This window comes from Citrus clementina, unplaced genomic scaffold, assembly GCF_000493195.1.
Source record: "Citrus clementina cultivar Clemenules unplaced genomic scaffold, Citrus_clementina_v1.0 scaffold_3, whole genome shotgun sequence".
Classification (NCBI taxonomy): domain Eukaryota; kingdom Viridiplantae; phylum Streptophyta; class Magnoliopsida; order Sapindales; family Rutaceae; genus Citrus; species Citrus x clementina.
The window spans coordinates 20,252,941-20,270,931 of record NW_006262339.1 but is presented as its reverse complement, the minus strand read 5'-3'; the positions used below and the strand labels follow the sequence as shown (position 1 = coordinate 20,270,931).

The 17,991-nt window shown below is 32.3% G+C and overlaps 1 protein-coding gene across 1 annotated transcript; it reads right to left on the bottom strand.

Annotated features, from left to right (window-relative positions):
* Nucleotides 1-8,493: 8,493 nt before the first annotated feature.
* On the bottom strand, nt 8,494-9,951 carry LOC112099672. Its single transcript, XM_024187091.1, has 2 exons — nt 9,512-9,951; nt 8,494-9,424 (listed from the first exon to the last, which is right to left on the bottom strand). Exons 1-2 carry the CDS (start codon nt 9,949-9,951, stop codon nt 8,494-8,496), a joined length of 1,371 nt encoding a protein of 456 aa, XP_024042859.1.
* Nucleotides 9,952-17,991: the final 8,040 nt, after the last annotated feature.

Here is a 17,991-nt window from a genome sequence, read left to right as displayed (position 1 = left end):
TACGGCATCAATGCCGTAAATTTAATTATGGCTGTTAGAGTGCAATTTATGCACTAGTTTTGCATTATTTACTTCCCTTAATATCAATGTTTTGCACTTAATAATAGTGATTTACTTGTGTTTTACTTTTGTAGGTGCAATTCTATTGATTGATGATAAAATTGAGCTATAAGATGATGTTTAAGGATGATTGTTCTCTTAGAGAAATTATAAGCGTTAGAAGAACTTTGTTGATAAGGCGTGGGCGCGTGCTGTCAACTACGAACCTGCAGTTTTTAGTTTAACGTGTTTTGTATTTTTAGCTATTTTTGTAATTACGAATTTAATATTTCAGATATTAGTATTTTATTTTAAAGAGAACTCTAAAAGAGAAGAGAGAGAGAGTATTTAAGGGAGGAATCTATTGTGAAAAGGGGGATTTTGGGATTTTGGAGAAAAGAAAGAAATCCTAGATCTTAATTTTTTCTCTTCTCTCTATGAAGAACTAAACCTATTTTTCTGGTTGAAGGATAATGAAGCTTTGATTCATCACTACTGTGAGATCTTTCTTGTGCTTTAATTGTTTTATTACTTTTTGGGTATTTGTTTATTCTCTAAATTATTTTCATGATTATGGTTGTTAATTAGGTAATTGGCCACTATTTAATTATCAACTTAATCTATTGTCAATTAAAGGATTCATCGTATGAAGAATTTAATGTTTGTGACAAATAACATAGCAGAGAGTTGTGTTGTGAGAATAAACAATCTAATTTAAATGAATCATCATATGTGTTGATTAGGATTTGGGTCTCTCTGGTTTTTCAGGCTGTCAATTGATTAAATCCTATGATCGTATCTAGGGTTGTCTATTGATTAGGGAAATATCCAACGGTCGTACCTTGGTTATCGACTAGTTAAGGAGAGATTGGCTATTAGAGGGTCTCAATAGCTATAACTGGTCTATTCATAAGTAATAATAATCTATATTTGAATCAATGATCAGTAGTCGAATCAAGCTGAGTTAATTCCTTCAACCAGAGCTTTCTCCAATTTGAATTACAACTTTAATTTGCATTCTTGTTATTTTAATTTGATTTTTATTATTATCAACTATTTCCCCATTTTACGTTTTACATTTCAAAAGGATTTAAATAATTACCGATCTCTGTGGACACGACCCTGCTCAATCACTATACACAATTTATTTAGAGTAGGAATTTATTTTTGTTGGCTTCGACAACCATCAATGGCATTATAGAATTTTCTTTTAAAATAGTGATTGAAATCTCACTAGTTGATTCTCAACTTTAGTCCTAACTATTATCTGTCCTTCAGTTATTGAGTAATAAATTTCATAATTAATAAAATTAAAATTTTATCATTTACTAAATAAATATTACATTAATTAGATTCACTTATTGAGTTATCTAGCATCACCTTTTCTTTTAATAACAACACACTTGGAATTGATTTTTTTTTTTTTTGTAAGTTATCGTGGCATATGCACCTTACCGTCGAAATTAAATGTATCTATTAGAAATGAATGTTTGATCTTTTGCATTGACTCCAGGAGGTGAAATTAACTTGACTATCCTTTCACTTATTACGTTGATGTTGGGTTAGTCTGTGTCTTTATTTTTTATCAATAATGGTAGGTATCCTATAATATATTTCTGGTGTGGCACACTCATTTGTTTAATACAGACGCACTCTTAAGTCTTGTGATTTAATATAATTATTTTTTAATACATTATAAAATCATATTATTTATAATATTAAATCATATGACTTAAAACATATTCGCATAAAAAAAATAAGAACCCTTATACTAAAAAGAGACTGTTCGTGCACACACGCGCACACACACCGGATATGTGGACATATGAACAGCCCTTTAAAAATACCCTTATTTTTATATTTATTAATATTTATTGAATTAAAGACAATTTAAGTTTTCTCTCTCCATATATGGACCCCACTCAATCACTGTCCCTTCTACATTTTCTTTAACTTTCATATACTCTTATATACTCTCTTCCCTTGGTCCTATCTCTCTCTCTCATCTCTTTTCTGTAGGTGATCACCATGAATATAAGGCTTATTAATACTGGAATTCCATCCGTTGCAACTTTACTGTGTCTCAAAATAAACAAATAAGTTATTCTAAAAACAATATTTTTTATTATATGAGGTTAAATTGATGTCTGTAGAATCATGAAAAGGATTGTTGTAAGTTTTATTTCAGACTCGATTAATTATGCACATGCCATAATTAAATTGTTGCTATTTATTTTTCTTCATTCTTGTTTTGATTTTTCTTTTTTCTTTTTTCTTTTTTTTGATTTGTTTGTTTTGTTATGTAATCCATCTTGGTTCAAGTTAACGCTTGAAAAAGATGAGAGAGAGATAAGAATGACGAGAGAGAGTGAGTGATTAAGTTCGAACCACGCACGGTGAGAAAAAACTTAAATTATTTTGAGAAATCGAATCTTTTGATTCATTTTTAATCTAACATATATTAACAAATGTAAAAATAAGGGTATTTTTAGAGGTGCTCCCTTATTGACTCAGTTTATTATTAGCATAAAAATATTAATTATCATCGAACATTAGTAGTTACTAATTTGCTAACATGCCATTTGTAATTCTAAAATTTTATAAACATACTTCACTCAAATTTAATTTGGAAATATACGTTCCAATCAAGAATTTTTACATATTAAAATTAAGAATAAATTAAAAGATAAAAAAATATAAACTTAATGCAGTGTATTATATTATATAAAAATATGTATTTTTTGTGTTTTAATTTATTCTTAACTTTAATATGGTTAATGATTGACTTTAATATGGTTAAGATCTCCTTAAAAATCCTATTATTTTTACATTTGTTAATACCGTTAGGATAGAAGATGAATCAACAAATTAAATTTGTCAAAATAATTTTAATTTTTCTCTCTTCGTGCGTGGACCCACTCAATCACTCTCCTTCCTATTGTTTCTTCGTGCTCTCACTCTCTCTCTCCCCCTCCCCCGCCGCGGCTCATGCTTATCTCTCTCGTCTTTTCTATGCACCGACTTCAGTCAGTTAAAATGGATTACATAACAGTAGAAACAAATCAAAACAAGAATGAAAAATATGTTTAACTCTTTTAATTTAATTTTTTAAATACTTATTTATTTATCTACATAATAAATAGAAGAGTGAAAAAAGAAGTTATTTTTTAAATGAAAATAAATATATATTATTTAATCAAATTTTTTCTCTAAAAAAATAATAGTAATTATAATACTTCTCTCTCTTCAAGAATTATGAGAAAAAAAATATAGTATTAAATTAAAGGCACTAAAAAATTCTCCAAATAAATTTCTTCAAATGAAATAGTACTTTTCTCTTTTTAATATTAAATAGAGAGAAACACTATTTTATTTGAAAATTTTCATTTGGAGAGTTTTTTTAAACCTTTTTTTTATATGACTCTTTAAATAGATAATAAAATCTCATTTAAAGAGACTTTTAATGATAGTCTGATGGTTGTCGAAACTAACAAAAATAAATACCTACTCTAAATAAATTGTGTATAGTAATTGAGCAGAGTCGTGTCCACAGAGATCAGTAATTATTTAAAACATTTTAAAATGTAAAATGCAAAATGGGGGAATTATTGACAATAATAAAAATCAAATTAAAATAACAAGAATGCAAATTAAAATTGTAATTAATAGTAGGGAAAGCTCTGGTTGAAGGAATTAACTCAGCTTGATTCGACTACTGATAATTGATTCAAATATAAATCATTACTACTTATGAATAGACCGGTTATAGCTACAAAGGCCCTCTAATAGCCAATCTCTCCTTAACTAGTCGTTAACCAAGGTACAACCGTTGGTTATTTCCGTAATCAATAGACAACCCTAGATACGATCATAAGATTTAATCAATTAACAGCCTGAAAAACCAGAGAGACCCAAATTCTAATCAACAAACGCATACGATGGTTCATTTAAATTAGATTGTTTATTCTCATAACACAATGCACTGCTATGCTATTTGTCACAAATATTAAAATCTTCATACGATGAATCTTTTAATTGACAATAGATTAAGTTGATAATTAAATAGTGGTCAATTATCTAATTAACAAACATAATCATGACAATAATTCAGAGAATAAACAAATACCCAAAAAGCAATAAAACAATTAAAGCATTAGAAAGATCTCACAGTAGTGATGAATCAAAACTTCATTAACCTTCAACCAGAATAATAGGTTTAGTTCTTCATAGAGAAAGAGAAAAACTTATATCTAGGGTTTCTTTTTCTTCAAAAATCTCCTCTTTTCACAATAGATTCCTCTCTTAAATTCTCTTCCCTCTCTTCTCCTATAGAGTTATTTTTAAAATAAAATACTAATATCTAAAATATTATCTAAATATTAAATTCGTAAATACAAAAATAACCAAAAAGACAAAACACGTTAAACTAAAAACTGCCGGTCCGTAATTGACAGCACGCGCCCACGCCTTATCAACAAAGTTATTCCGAAGCTCATAATTTCTCTAGGAAAACAATCATCCTCAAATATCATCTTGTAGCTCAATTTTAGCACCAATCAATAAAATTGCACCTACAAAAATAAAACACAAGTAAATCACTATTATTAAGTGCAAAATATCGATATTAAAGGAAGTAAACAATGCAAAACTAGTGCATAAATTGTACTCTAACAAATTCCCCCACACCAAGATGATGCTTGTCCTCAAGCATATAACTCAAGACTAATCCCAAATCTCCACTCAATTCTCATCTCAACTCATCTGAAAACAATCTTAAGCAAGCATACCTCAAGAATTTAAGTCGATCAACATTTGAGAGATAAGGATTTTAAAGCATAGGATCTCATAAGCTAATATAAAAGAAAAACATTCAACCACCAAGAAGATCCATTCAAAATTCAAGTGCAACAAGATTTAATAGCACTCTCATTGACTTCACTCCATGCACTCAAAGTGTTTAGGGTATCATTTATGCACTCAAATCAAATCAAAGAATGCTATTACCATAAGCTTGCTTATATATCACATCTCAATCCACAAAACATGAATTAAATGCAAAAATCTAAGGGTCTTAAAAAGGTTGTAACGGGGTTAAATGGGTTAAATGAAAAAAAGAAAGGTCTATGAAAGAAAAAGAGATCAAAATGAGAAAAATGAACTCATTGAATGAACCTTATGATATCAAAACGCTTATTTCTACTCAAGTCGCCAAGAATGTAAACATTGTTTTTTCTCTTTTCTTTTTTTTTATATTTTTTTGTTTTTTTGTTTTTTTTTATCAAACAAAAGAAATGAACCTTGCACAATTTAATTTAAAGCATAATGCTTGTTGATCTAATTGAGAAACTTTAATTCAAGGTAGCAAGAGTAAAAAAATATATACAAAATATATCCAAACAATGAGTCCAAAAATCTTCTTAAATTGAGGCTCAAAAAGAAGGAAAATGGGTAAGTAGATGGAGAGAATTAGATGGGTAATGGCTAAGGCTCAAACAAAGATAACAAATAAAGGTCTTTGGGTGGAGAAAAAGAAGAAAAATGTGAAAATAGAAAAATGAAAAGTGGTTTGCCCTTATCATTTTAATGCATAAAATCCCGTAATGCGGCTTCAACGTGCATAACAAAGCAAGTTATAGAATAAACAAACTAAGATTGATATTCACATAACAAAAATAATTAGAGCAAAGTAGTTGCTCATAGGCTCAAATCCTCACAAAGTTGGTAAATTTGCCATCAAATAATGTACACTCTTCAAATGAATCAACCATCAATAGTGGTGTAGAATGAGAAGAAGGTATGAGTGATATATAAAAGGAAAGGTAAAAAGGATAAGAAGCGAGAAAGATGTATGTAGTAATATAAAAAGTAAAAGATAAAATGTGAGTGATGAAAGAGTATGATAGAATAAAAATTGATATAAATAATTTGAGATAGCTGGGAAAAGAGTAGTGAGAAAGAAAAGAAAATAAAAAAATAATATATGAAGCATACTAACTCCAAAATCATTTAAGGATGAGTAAAGTGAAAATAATACTTCAAGACATCAATATTGCAAAAATCCCTCCCCCACACCAAGAACTTACATTGTCCCCAATGTAAGATAATCAAAACTCACATAAAAAAAATAAAGCGTAAGGATAAAAGATTAAAGGCAAAACTTCCCTAAATTGTGAGCTTTGATCCACATAACGTCTATGGGCTTGGCGGAAATGGTGGGATAAATCCCACACTCTCAAAGTATGCTGCCAAATTCTGCTCCATCTTGTTCAACTTGTGCTCCATTTTCTCTAACTGAATGCTCAAAGGCGGTGCAGATGTAGAAGGAATAGTTGGTGGGGTAGCAGTTTCGTCGTCAAACTCGTCATCAGAGGTAGCACTACTCATAGCATAAAGCTTCTTTGGAAGTTGAGTGGGTCCTGGTTCAGAAAACTGAAATCTCCCCTCCTTGAATTCCACCACACCTGTTCTTTCAAACACAAACATATCCAAAAATTCTTTTTTGCAAGCAAGATGCAAATCATTATTATCAGGATCAAGCACACATAAGTTTATAGCTAACAGAGTAATGTATGGACCACGAAATAAAGTCCTATACCGTTTAAGCACACTCTGAAATTGATCTGCTAACCAAAAACCTAAATTAGGCCTCACATCATTTAACATGCACCAGATAAAATAAAACTCAGTTTTAGAGAAAACTCCCGAGTGATCTTTCTTTCCTAAAAAATTATATGCTAAGAACCGATGCACACATTTCAAAACAAGATCACGTAAGAAAGAGCTCTTTGATTTACTCGGGTCATATGCATTGTGATCAAAAGATAAATTACGCCAAAGACCATAAGGCTCAAAATTTTCGCTAAAGTCACAAGTTGTCCCTAAATATGCATTAATAGAAGAATAATCATCATCAATGAATCCTAAAGCTAGGTTAAAATCTGTGATAGATTGTGAAAAATTTTGTCCCATTAACCTAAATTTTATAACATCCAGAGTATGCAAAGTAAAATCATTCAGTATATTAAATTAAAAAGTAGCATATAACTCCCTAATCAACTCAACATAACCCAAACAATCAACATCAACAAACTTACGCAAACCAATCTTATCTATCAAAGAATTAAAATTATCTTTAACATTCAATTTTTCAAGAGTCGGGTAATGAATATACTTAGCTGGAAGTATTTTTCGCTTGAAAATATCTTTGTACCTTTCTTTCTCTTGTTGAGTCGTGAATGTGAGGCAACCTTCGAGATTTGATTCAACAAGTGGCAAAACACTCATGCCATTTCCATGTTTCGATCTTTGTCTCACGACTTGGCGTGAATATGAAATTGTGTTCTATGGGACCGTAGTGGGAGCGGCAATCTTGGATTTCTTTGCGACGAGTTTCTTTTTAGACATTGATGACTTGGAAGTTGATGCTTTCCTCTTCGGCATTGTTACCGTAATTTCACTCACGGGTTTGGTTTGAATGCGAAAAGCGGTAGTTCTTTGAATAAAGGAAAGTGAGGCTGTGCGGATTGCTAGACTGGTGCTTGCTGGGCTGGTGCAGCGGGATGCTGGTTGCTGGTGCTTGGTGGGCTGGTGACGCGCGATGTTGGTGCAGTAGCGAGATGCTTACACGACTGGGATGCTGGACTGCTGTTGGGGACGCGGGATGCTGGTGCAGCACTGGTTGCGAGATGGAGCTGCCGTTGCACTGGTTGTGCGCGGATGCTGGGATGGTACAGCGTTAGTTGCGCGCGGATGGAGCTGGTACTGCACACGGCTGCTAGTGATGCTGGTGTTGCGAGATGGCTGGGATGCTGCTGGAAAGAAAACAAATTTTTGTGAATTAGGGATTTTGTGAACAGTGAATTTTTTTTTCAAATAAAATAAAAGAAAGAAAAAAAACTCTTTTTTTCATTTTTTTTGTTAAATAAATAAATAAATAAAATAATTTTAAAAAAAACTTTATTTTTTTAGGAGACACTTGAGACACTAAAAATTTCAGAAGTACTTTTTTAATAAAACGTGGGCACGCCTAACCAAAAATTTTCTTCTGGCCAAAATAAGCAAAAATATTATTTAAACAATCTGAATCAAAATTAAAAACAAAAGATATAACAAAAATCAAAACAAATAAATCCTTTGGGTTGCCTCTCAAAAAGCGCCTTTATTTTATATCTTTGGGTAGACACATTTATGCATCAATCTCCATAAATGAGACTCTTGAGAGCCACTTTCTTCACAATATTCACCGAAAAACCTTCATAAAAAGGTTTTAAGCGATGAGCATTAACCTTAAAAACTTTGTCAGAGGTCGGACTTCGAATCTCAACTGCACCATGAGAAAAAACATTAGTAACAATAAAAGGTCCTACCCAACGAGAACGTAATTTACCAAGAAAACGTTTAAGCTTAGAATGAAAAAGAAGAACTTTTTGACAACAGAGAACTCCTTTCTCAAAATCATTCTGTCATGAAATATCTTCGTCTTTTCCTTGTAAAACACGAACTCTCATAGGATTCGTTTCTAATCTCCTCCAGCAGTATTCTATGCATGCACGTGGACAGACTTATCCCTTTAATATCAGCAATTGTCCACCCAATAGCCTTTTTATAATCCTTCAGCACTCCAATAAGCTTTTTTTCCTCTAAAGTACTAAGCTTTGAAGAGATGATCACCGGAAGTGTCTCACCATCTTCTAGAAACATATATTTTAGATGACTCGGCAACGATTTAAGCTCTATTTTCGGTGCCTGCAAAATAGATGGAAGAAGTTTTGCATGAGATGAAGGTAATTCAATATAAGACATATGATGAGTTAAAGTTCTCAAAGAATTTAATTCATAAATTGTCTCTTGCAATACAAAATTTAAAACAAACTCATTTTCGTCCTTTTGCAATCCTTTGAGGCCCAAACTGTTATTTAAAGCAGTTACTAATGAATCTTCAACATCCAAATAAAAAACTTCCTGCACTATAGGGTTAATAACATCCACAGAAAATACCGAATGTTCCTCACTAAGATATTTCATGGCATCATTTATATTGAATTCTATAACCTCTCCATCAAACTCCATAGTGAGAGTCCCTTTATGTACATCCAATTTAGTCCTAACAGTCTTAAGAAAATGTTTTCCTAGCAAAATTGGGACAGAATTAGAGAAGTTATCCTCTTCCATATCAAGTACATAAAAATCAGCAGGAAAAACCAACTCATTAACTTGTACTAAGACATCTTCTAATACCCCATCAGGATATGCATTAGAAATATCAGCTAGTTGAATTATCACGCCAGTTTCTTTTAATGGACCAACATTCAAAGATGAATAAATGGAACGAGGCATGACATTAATAGATGCTCCTAGATCTAACATAGCCTTTTCAACTCTAACACTACCAATTTTACAATGGATAGTAAACATACCTGGATCCTTGCACTTAGGAGGTAGTTTCTTTTGGAGAACTGCTGAAATATTCTACCCCATGTGAACTCTTTCATCTCCTCTTAATTTTCTCTTGGAGGTGCACAGTTCCTTAAGGAATTTAGCATATCGAGGTATTTGTTTTATAGCATCTAATAAGGGAATATTTACATCAACCTTGCGAAATGTCTCAAGGATGTCTTTCTCTTGTTCCTCCTTCTTGGATTTTGCAAACCAGCTTGGAAAATAAGGAGGTATCACCATAGGTAAGGGTTTCGCTTTGGTGGGTTGTGCATCTTGAGATTTAGGCATCAATTCATTCTTCTCAAGCTCATCTTCTACATGCTTTGTCACTTTCTTACTAGACTCTTGCAAATCCTTCCCACTTCTAAGGATGACAGCACTATCATTTTGCTTTGGATTCACCTCAGATTGTGAAGGCAATCTCCCTGATACTTGAGACTCCACGCGGCTCACTGTAGTCGCCAATTGACTCATTTGGTTCTCTAAAATTTGAATGCTTGTTGTAGTTGCTTGCTGAAATTGTTGAGTGTTAGTCGCAAGTGATTTAACAATTTCTTCAAGAGATATACCTGACTTGGAGTTTGACTGTGAAGGGGCTGGTTGTCTTGGTGGGTATTGTTGTGGGAATCCTGACGGCCTAACTCCATAGCTGAAGTTGGGATGATCCTTCCATCCCGGATTGTATGTTTGTGCATAAGGATCATACCTCCTCTGAGGCATGCCTGGAAATCCTCCAACTGCATTGGCTTGTTCAACGAGTTCTTCTTGAAGTGTAGGACACATATCAGTTGAATGACCCATATTGGAACAAATGCCACAAGTCTTCACCTGTTGCACATTACCTACAACAAAATTTTCCACAAGAGAAGTAAGTTTATCTAAACGTTGTTTAATAGAAGAAATATTTACCTCATTCACCTTCCTTGAAGTGGGATCTTGCCTGCTGCCAAATTATTGTGCATTGGCAGCCATATTTGAGATCAACTCCCTTGCTTAAGTAGGGGTCTTGTTCACCAACACACCTCTACTAGCAGCATCTATCATACTCCTATCCATCAATGATAGTCGTTTGTAAAAATATTGAATAAGAAGTTGATCAGAAATCTGATGCTGAGGACAGCTGGCATATAATTGTTTGAATCGCTCCCAATACTCATACAAAGTCTCCCCAGGAAGTTGTCTGATCCCACAAATGTTTTTTTTCTGATGTTGGCAGCTCTTGAAGCAAGAAAGTACTTCTCAAGGAACTGCTTCTTCAAACCATTCCACGTTGTAATCGATCCAGGAGGCAAGTAGTACAACCAGTCTTTAGCTAGTCCATTTAAAGAGAAAGGAAAAGCACGCAGCTTAATCTGCTCTTCAGTCACGCCTTGTGGCCTCATACTTGAACACACAACATGAAATTCCTTGAGATGTTTATGAGGCTCTTCACCGGCAAAACCATGAAACTTGGGTAACAAATGAATAAGACCAGACTTTAATTCAAAATTTACCTCCAAGTCTACATATTGAATGCAGAGTGGTTGCTAATTCAAGTCTGGTTCAACTAACTCTCTAAGAGTTCTTTCTACAGGTGCAACTCTATCCATCACTTGTTCTTCTGAATCGCTAGATGATTCAACCAAATCAGGCATCATATCTGTTTCAGAAAGCAAAGGCGACGAGGATCGTTGCTTTGCTCGCTTCGTCTGCTGTCTCAGCTGGTGAGCTGTTTTCTCAATTTCAGGTTTAAACAAAAGTGTACCTGTACGAGAAGAACGAACCATACACCAAGTAAAACGTAAAAAGGATTAAATAAATGACACCAATCCCCGGTAACGGCGCCAAAATTTGATGGTTATCGAAGCCAGCAAAAATAAATACCTACTCTAAATAAATTGTGTATAGTGATTGAGCAGGGTTGTGTCTATAGAGATCGGTAATTATTTAAATCCTTTTAAAATGTAAAATGCAAAATGGGGGTATTGTTGACAATAATAAAAATCAAATTAAAATAACAAGAATGCAAATTAAAATTGTAATTCAAATTGGGGAAAGCTTTGGTTGAAGGAATTAACTCAGCTTGATTCGACTACTGATCATTGATTCAAATATAAATCATTACTACTTATGAATAGACCAATTATAGCTACTGAGACCCTCTAATAGCCAATCTCTCCTTAACTAGTCGATAACCAAGGTACGACCATTGGTTATTTCCCTAATCAATAGACAACTCTAGATACGATCATATGATTTAATCAATTGACAGCCTGAAAAACCAGAGAGACCCAAATCCTAATAAACAAACGCATACGATGATTCATTTAAATTAGATTGTTTATTCTCATAACACAACACACTATTATACTATTTGTCACAAACATTAAAATCTTCATACGATGAATCTTTTAATTGACAATAGATTAAGTTGATAATTAAATAGTGGCCAATTATCTAATTAACAAACATAATCATGACAATAATTCAGAGAATAAACAAATACCCAAAAAGCAATAAAACAATTAAAGTAGATGAATCAAAGCTTCATTAATCTTCAACCAGAATAATAGATTTAGTTCTTCATAGAGAGAAGAGAAAAATTTAGATCTAGGGTTTCTTTTTCTTCAAAAATCTCCTCTTTTCACAATAGATTCCTCTCTTAAATTCTCTTCCCTCTCTTCTCCTATAGAGTTCTTTTTAAAATAAAATACTAATATCTAAAATATTATCTAAATATTAAATTCGTAATTAAAAAAATACCCAAAAAGACAAAACACGTTAAACTAAAAACTGCAGGTCCGTAGTTGACAGCACGCGCCCATGCCTTATCAACAAAGTTCTTCTGAAGCTCATAATTTCTCTAGGAAAACAATCATCCTCAAACATCATATTGTAGCTCAATTTTAGCACCAATCAATAGAATTGCACCTATAAAAATAAAACACAAGTAAATCACTATTATTAAGTGCAAAACATCGATATTAAAGGAAGTAAACAATGCAAAACTAGTGCATAAATTGTACTCTAACATAGTCTTAGCTAATTAGCTTGTTGAATTAGCTTGTTACCCTTGGAAAAATAAGCCTTCGCATGTGCCTACTTTGATAACCGTTGTTTTTGGTTACATGCGCATCACCTAACGTGACAGATGGATGGCATGTCTTTGTGAAATACGCCTTACCTAATTAAGCACCGTTTGGATTGACTGGAGGCTAAACCATCAAGTGCTAATTTACAAGCCGAAGCCAAATGCGATATAGCCAATCTAAGTTAGGTAGCTAAGTTGTATTATCCATCTAGCATGACATTACTAACGAAGATATTTTAGTCTTTTATTATCAGAATATTTTAATTATTTTTATGCATGTTGTCAAAAGTTTAACTGTAACAACATTTTTCTTGCTATAAATAAGTAAATTCTCACCTTGTATAATTGTATCATCCAAGTTGAGATTTATTCTCATAAGAAATATTAACATCATCCTTTTTATACTTCGTGAATTATGTTTATTTACAACAATGTCATCCACTCTTCCATTACTAACCCGCTCTTATGTCTTGTGACTTGTCAATAGCTAAAGGGAGAAGTAAGAATCACAGTGGGTTGCCCTGTTCTCATGGTCCTAGCCAATGAGATTTTTTTTTTAATTTTTAAAGATTAACTTATAATCTATGTAAAATATGCAAAAATTTATAATAAGGTAATGGGACTATGTTACAAGAGCCGTAAATTACATTGATCGTAACTCAACAAGACCCTTATTTTAATTATAGTAAATAGGTAAATTTTAATTAATTATTTTTTATTTATTAATTATTAATTACTACTTAAATTTTTACTACTAAAATACGAGAGAATACTGACACAACACATGGTTCTCCTTTTACTTTTGCCCACTGCAGTTAATGCATCAAATTAAAAATGATGAAAAAATCAATGTCTCAATGTCTCAATTTTTTTTTTTTTTTTTATAAGAGTCATTGTCTCAACTTTTCTTTTTGGGAAACGTGACTGTGTCAGCTTGGAGGCTGAAATTGAAGGATCAGGATTCTCTCATGATCTCTTGATCTAATCATATCTTGAGTAAATAAAAGAAGAGGATCCTTTTCCGCAATTACTGATTGGTAGTTAATAAAAAAAAAAGAAGTTGAATCTTACCCATACACTACTATTAAAAGACACATGGCTGAAGATCTTGAAAAGCTCAGAAGAGATCAGATCAGGAAAGGATTTTTTTCCGCAATTGAGTCCCATTCTGTGCATCAACCATTAATTTTATCTCAAGTATATACTTGGATGCCATCAGATATGTCTTTTATAAATATAGTAAGATAGATATTTCAATACGAAAATAATATTTTAAGTTTCCCTCCGAAAATTTCTATTTATATATATAAATAGGTTTTTATGTAGTAATTTTTAATAAATAATTTCATTAAAATAAGAAATAAGTTAAAAGAAGAAAAATACATATTTTTATATAGTATATTTTATCTTATAATATAAGAGTTTATGCCCAATAACTAAGTAGATATTATCAGCTTTAGCACACAATTGTCACTTTTTTTGTTATTGAACTTTATAACCCGAAGCGTGTTTGCTTAGTTAGGAGAGTGCTTGACTTATAAACTGCTCCAAGAACTCCTTGTTAGCAATGCATCCTTTCCCCTTAAGGACCTTGCGTTCTCGTGAGGATCATTGGAAACATAATAGAATGAAATCGTATCATTAACATATCGATCGACACATCGGCTCATGAGTTAGCTCTTATACTAATTATAATAGCCTACACCCATTAACCAAATAGATATTGTTCGCTTTGGGCACACAATCAGTCATGATTTTGTTATTAGACTTTACAGTCCAAAACACATTTGCTTAGTTAGGGGAGCTTGTCACTTATAAATTAGTCCAAGAACTATCTCCCTAGCAATATGGGATGTTACATAAAAATTAAGGTTAAGCTCATGTGGTAAAGAATAGTCTACTTAGGGCTTAGGTTTAATTCAAGTTTTAGTGGGGTGTGAATAGATAATATTAAAATAATTAGGAATCATTAAAATTTTATCATAATAGATACACAACCTACTAAACAAATATATATTATCCGCTTTGGATATACAACCCATTATTGTTTTATGAGTGGGCTTGTAACCCAAAATACATCTTCTTAGTTAGAAGAACTCATAGCATATAAACTAGTCCAAGAACTCTCTCACTGGCAATGTGAAATATTACATGCTTCCCCCATTGACCCTCATAACGGGACAAAATGAAATCATACCAATGAGATGTTAAATGTTTCTCCCCTTGATCCTCATAACAGAATGAGATACAATCATACCAATAACATATCCATCCATACATCAGGTCGTGAGTTGTTTATGATACTAACTTCAATACCCTAGGCCCATTAACCAAGAAGATACTATCCACATTGGGTACATATCCCGTCATGTTTCCTTAGTTAAGAACCCATAACTTATAAACTAGTCTCAAAACTCTCGCTAATAATGTGAAATGTTACATGTAGTATACTGAAATCTGTATTTTTTATCTTTTAAATTATATCTTATTTTAATAAAGTAAGGAATTCCTTTATTGTTAATTTACTTTATACATAATATGGCTTCTTTCATCCTTTTTTATTTATTTTTTAATAAATGATCTCATATTTTAATAAAGTTAGAGGTAAGCTAAATAAAAAGAAAACAATTTTATTTTATATTTTATTAAAATTTATATTTTTCTATCTTTTAGTTTGTCCTTTTATCATATTAAAATAAGAGAACCATTATGTTACATGTTCTAGATTTTGTTCCAGTTAATTGATTTTATTTGTTTCTTTCATTGTTTGAATAAGTCAAGTTAGCTGTTGGAGTAGTTAGAGTCCAAACTAGTTTGTTAGCTATTTCTTTATTTAAATTTTAGAAATAAACAGTAGGTTACACTCTCTGAATTTGAAAACACTGACATTATTTGTGGAGGTACAGGCTCCCTCAAATGATCTTGTACATTCAACAACTTTCACTTCAATATTTTCACAATAGCTAGAGGAAAGAAAACGGAAACTAGCTCATATATACCAATATATAATAAGCTATACCCTTTTGGACAGGCCAATCAATCTTCACACCACTATAATCGCATTGTTTCTTAGCAAAACAGATAAGGAAATTCAACAAAATATGGCTAATGAAGAGAGAGACGAAAGCTTTGCATATGCCAATCAATTGGTGACGGGTTCAGTGCTCCCCATGACCATGCAAGCAGCAATTGAGCTGGGAGTTTTCAAGATCATAGCCAAAGCTGGTCCTGGAGCAAAGTTCTCAGCTTCAGAGATTGCAGCTCAGTTGCCTGCCACCAAGAACAAAGACGCACCCATGATGTTGGACCGGATACTCAGGCTTCTGGCTAGCCATGGTGTTGTTGAATGCTCACTAGATGATATTGATGGTTCTCAAAGACTCTACGGTCAGAGTAATGTTTCCAGATACTTTGTGCCTAACGAAGATGGTGTCTCATTGGGCCCCTTAATGGCCTTAATTCAGGACAAGGTGTTTCTGGACAGCTGGTATACCTGCTCTCTCTCATTTTAATTCTCTGTAGTTTATTTTTATTTAGAATAATAACATCACATGGGTTAATAATGCATCTATCTTTCTAAACATTCAGATCCAATCATGCATATCTCCGATCATACTCCAACTCATGCTCAACTTGTTTCTAAATTCATTTTCAGTCGTCGTAGAAACAAACAAACAAAAAATGAACTAAATCCCTATATTTGATGCATAAGTGTATATTTATAATAGTAAGCGCTAAAATGTAGAATGTACACTTAACAAACTTATAAATCATTACTATATATACTTTTAATCAAATCAATTCAAGAATAGATGAAATATTGTTGATTGTGTTTTATTTGCAGAGGATAAGAAGAAAAGTGTTCTCCGTCGGGGAAATTTTTGTCTTTTACTTGCAGAGAAAATGAGAGTAGTATGAAAAAGACAATGAATTTAGTTCTATTGAGAGCATTTATTGAATTCTGTTCTTTAGTTTTGACAGAAATTCATAAAGGAAAAAATTCTTAACTTTATCCGTAGAATTTTGCTCAATTAAAAGATTTTTTTTTCCCGGGGGGTTTTTTAAGACAGCAGTGTTTAAAAGTCAAAGTAAAGAAGGGGGCTCAGATGTTGGATTTTGAATATATTGAACCGCGTGATTTTCTTGACAAAAATTGGCAAAGCCGCATGCATTTTTTTGTTTTTTCAATTCGGCGTCAAATTGCATAACTTTTTGCCAACTACTTTTGAGACTTTTTACAGTGAAGTTCAACTATAAATAGAACTTCATTCATAGAGCTAAAGCATCCTAAAATTTGAGAGAATCTCATAAAATTGAGAGCAATAATTTAAGTGAAGAATTGTTGAGAGAGTGAACAATTGGAGAGTGTGAACAATTGAGAAGTTTTTTCTTTTTAAGTGTATGTGAGAATACTAGGTGTATTTAGATTTTGAGAAGTAAGGTTTCTACTCAAATATTGTACTATTATAATTGTTAGTAATACAATTATTTTCTCTTACTCCCATGGACATAGGTATAATTGCCGAACCACGTTAAATTTTGTATCTTTTATTTTTCTGTGATTATTTGGTGTGGTTGATTTTGCATTCTGTGCACAACAAGCAGGACCTAACTACATGAAATGTCAATACAAACTAGATATGAACTAATTTGTGATTTTGTTAAAATTCAGTATCCCAGCTGGAAGATGTCACGACCCTATTTCCTTTTTTTTTTCCTCTTATAAAGATGTAGGTGACAACTATGCGTTATCTTTCTTTGTGATTTTGGGAGGAAATGAATCCTCCACTTATCTTATCTTTTAATGATTTTACGATACGTATACATCGTCATAGTTATAATTTATATGTATCTATATGTTTTTATCAACCACGAATCAATGAATCTAAAAAGAGTAAGCCAAATGTAAAATGTTGATCTGATGAATAGAGGATTTGGATACGAATCTAATTCTGGACTGATTGATTAATTGATTAAAAGACTTTAAACTGAATTCGATTTATGTATTTGAAATTTATTGAGAAAATCAGGCCCGATTTACTGTTGCTTTTGTGTCTAAACTTTTTGCCCGAATATCAATGCTCATAAGAATACTCTGTCCACCGTAACGCCAGATTCTAACAGAGGAAATTAAATTGTGTAGTACAGGCGTTGAGAATGCAGGGGGTGATATGTTTCAAAGTGTTCCAAAAGGTGATGGCCATCTTCATGAAGGTAAGTTTAATTTGAATTTACTTTGCAGATATTAAACAAATTTAATAATATTTCACATTTTGTAGTGGATACTGCACGATTGGAGCGATGAACATTGCTTGAAGTTGTTGAAGAATTGCTACAAAAGTATTCCAGAAGATGGAAAGGTAATTGTTGTGGAGTCAATACTTCCAGATCTGCCTGAGACTAGCACTCTATTAAAAAGAAATTCCCAAATTGATGTGCTGATG

What these genes read in the sequence shown, in the direction of transcription:
- LOC112099672 (XM_024187091.1), bottom strand. Translation starts at nt 9,951, where the DNA reads ATGAGTCAATTGGCGACTACAGTGAGCCGCGTGGAGTCTCAAGTATCA. An exon ending in GATGAAAGAGTTCACATGGG is followed by an intron (nt 9,425 to 9,511) that starts GTAGAATATTTC and finishes TAAAATTGGTAG; the next exon opens with TGTTAGAGTTGAAAAGGCTA.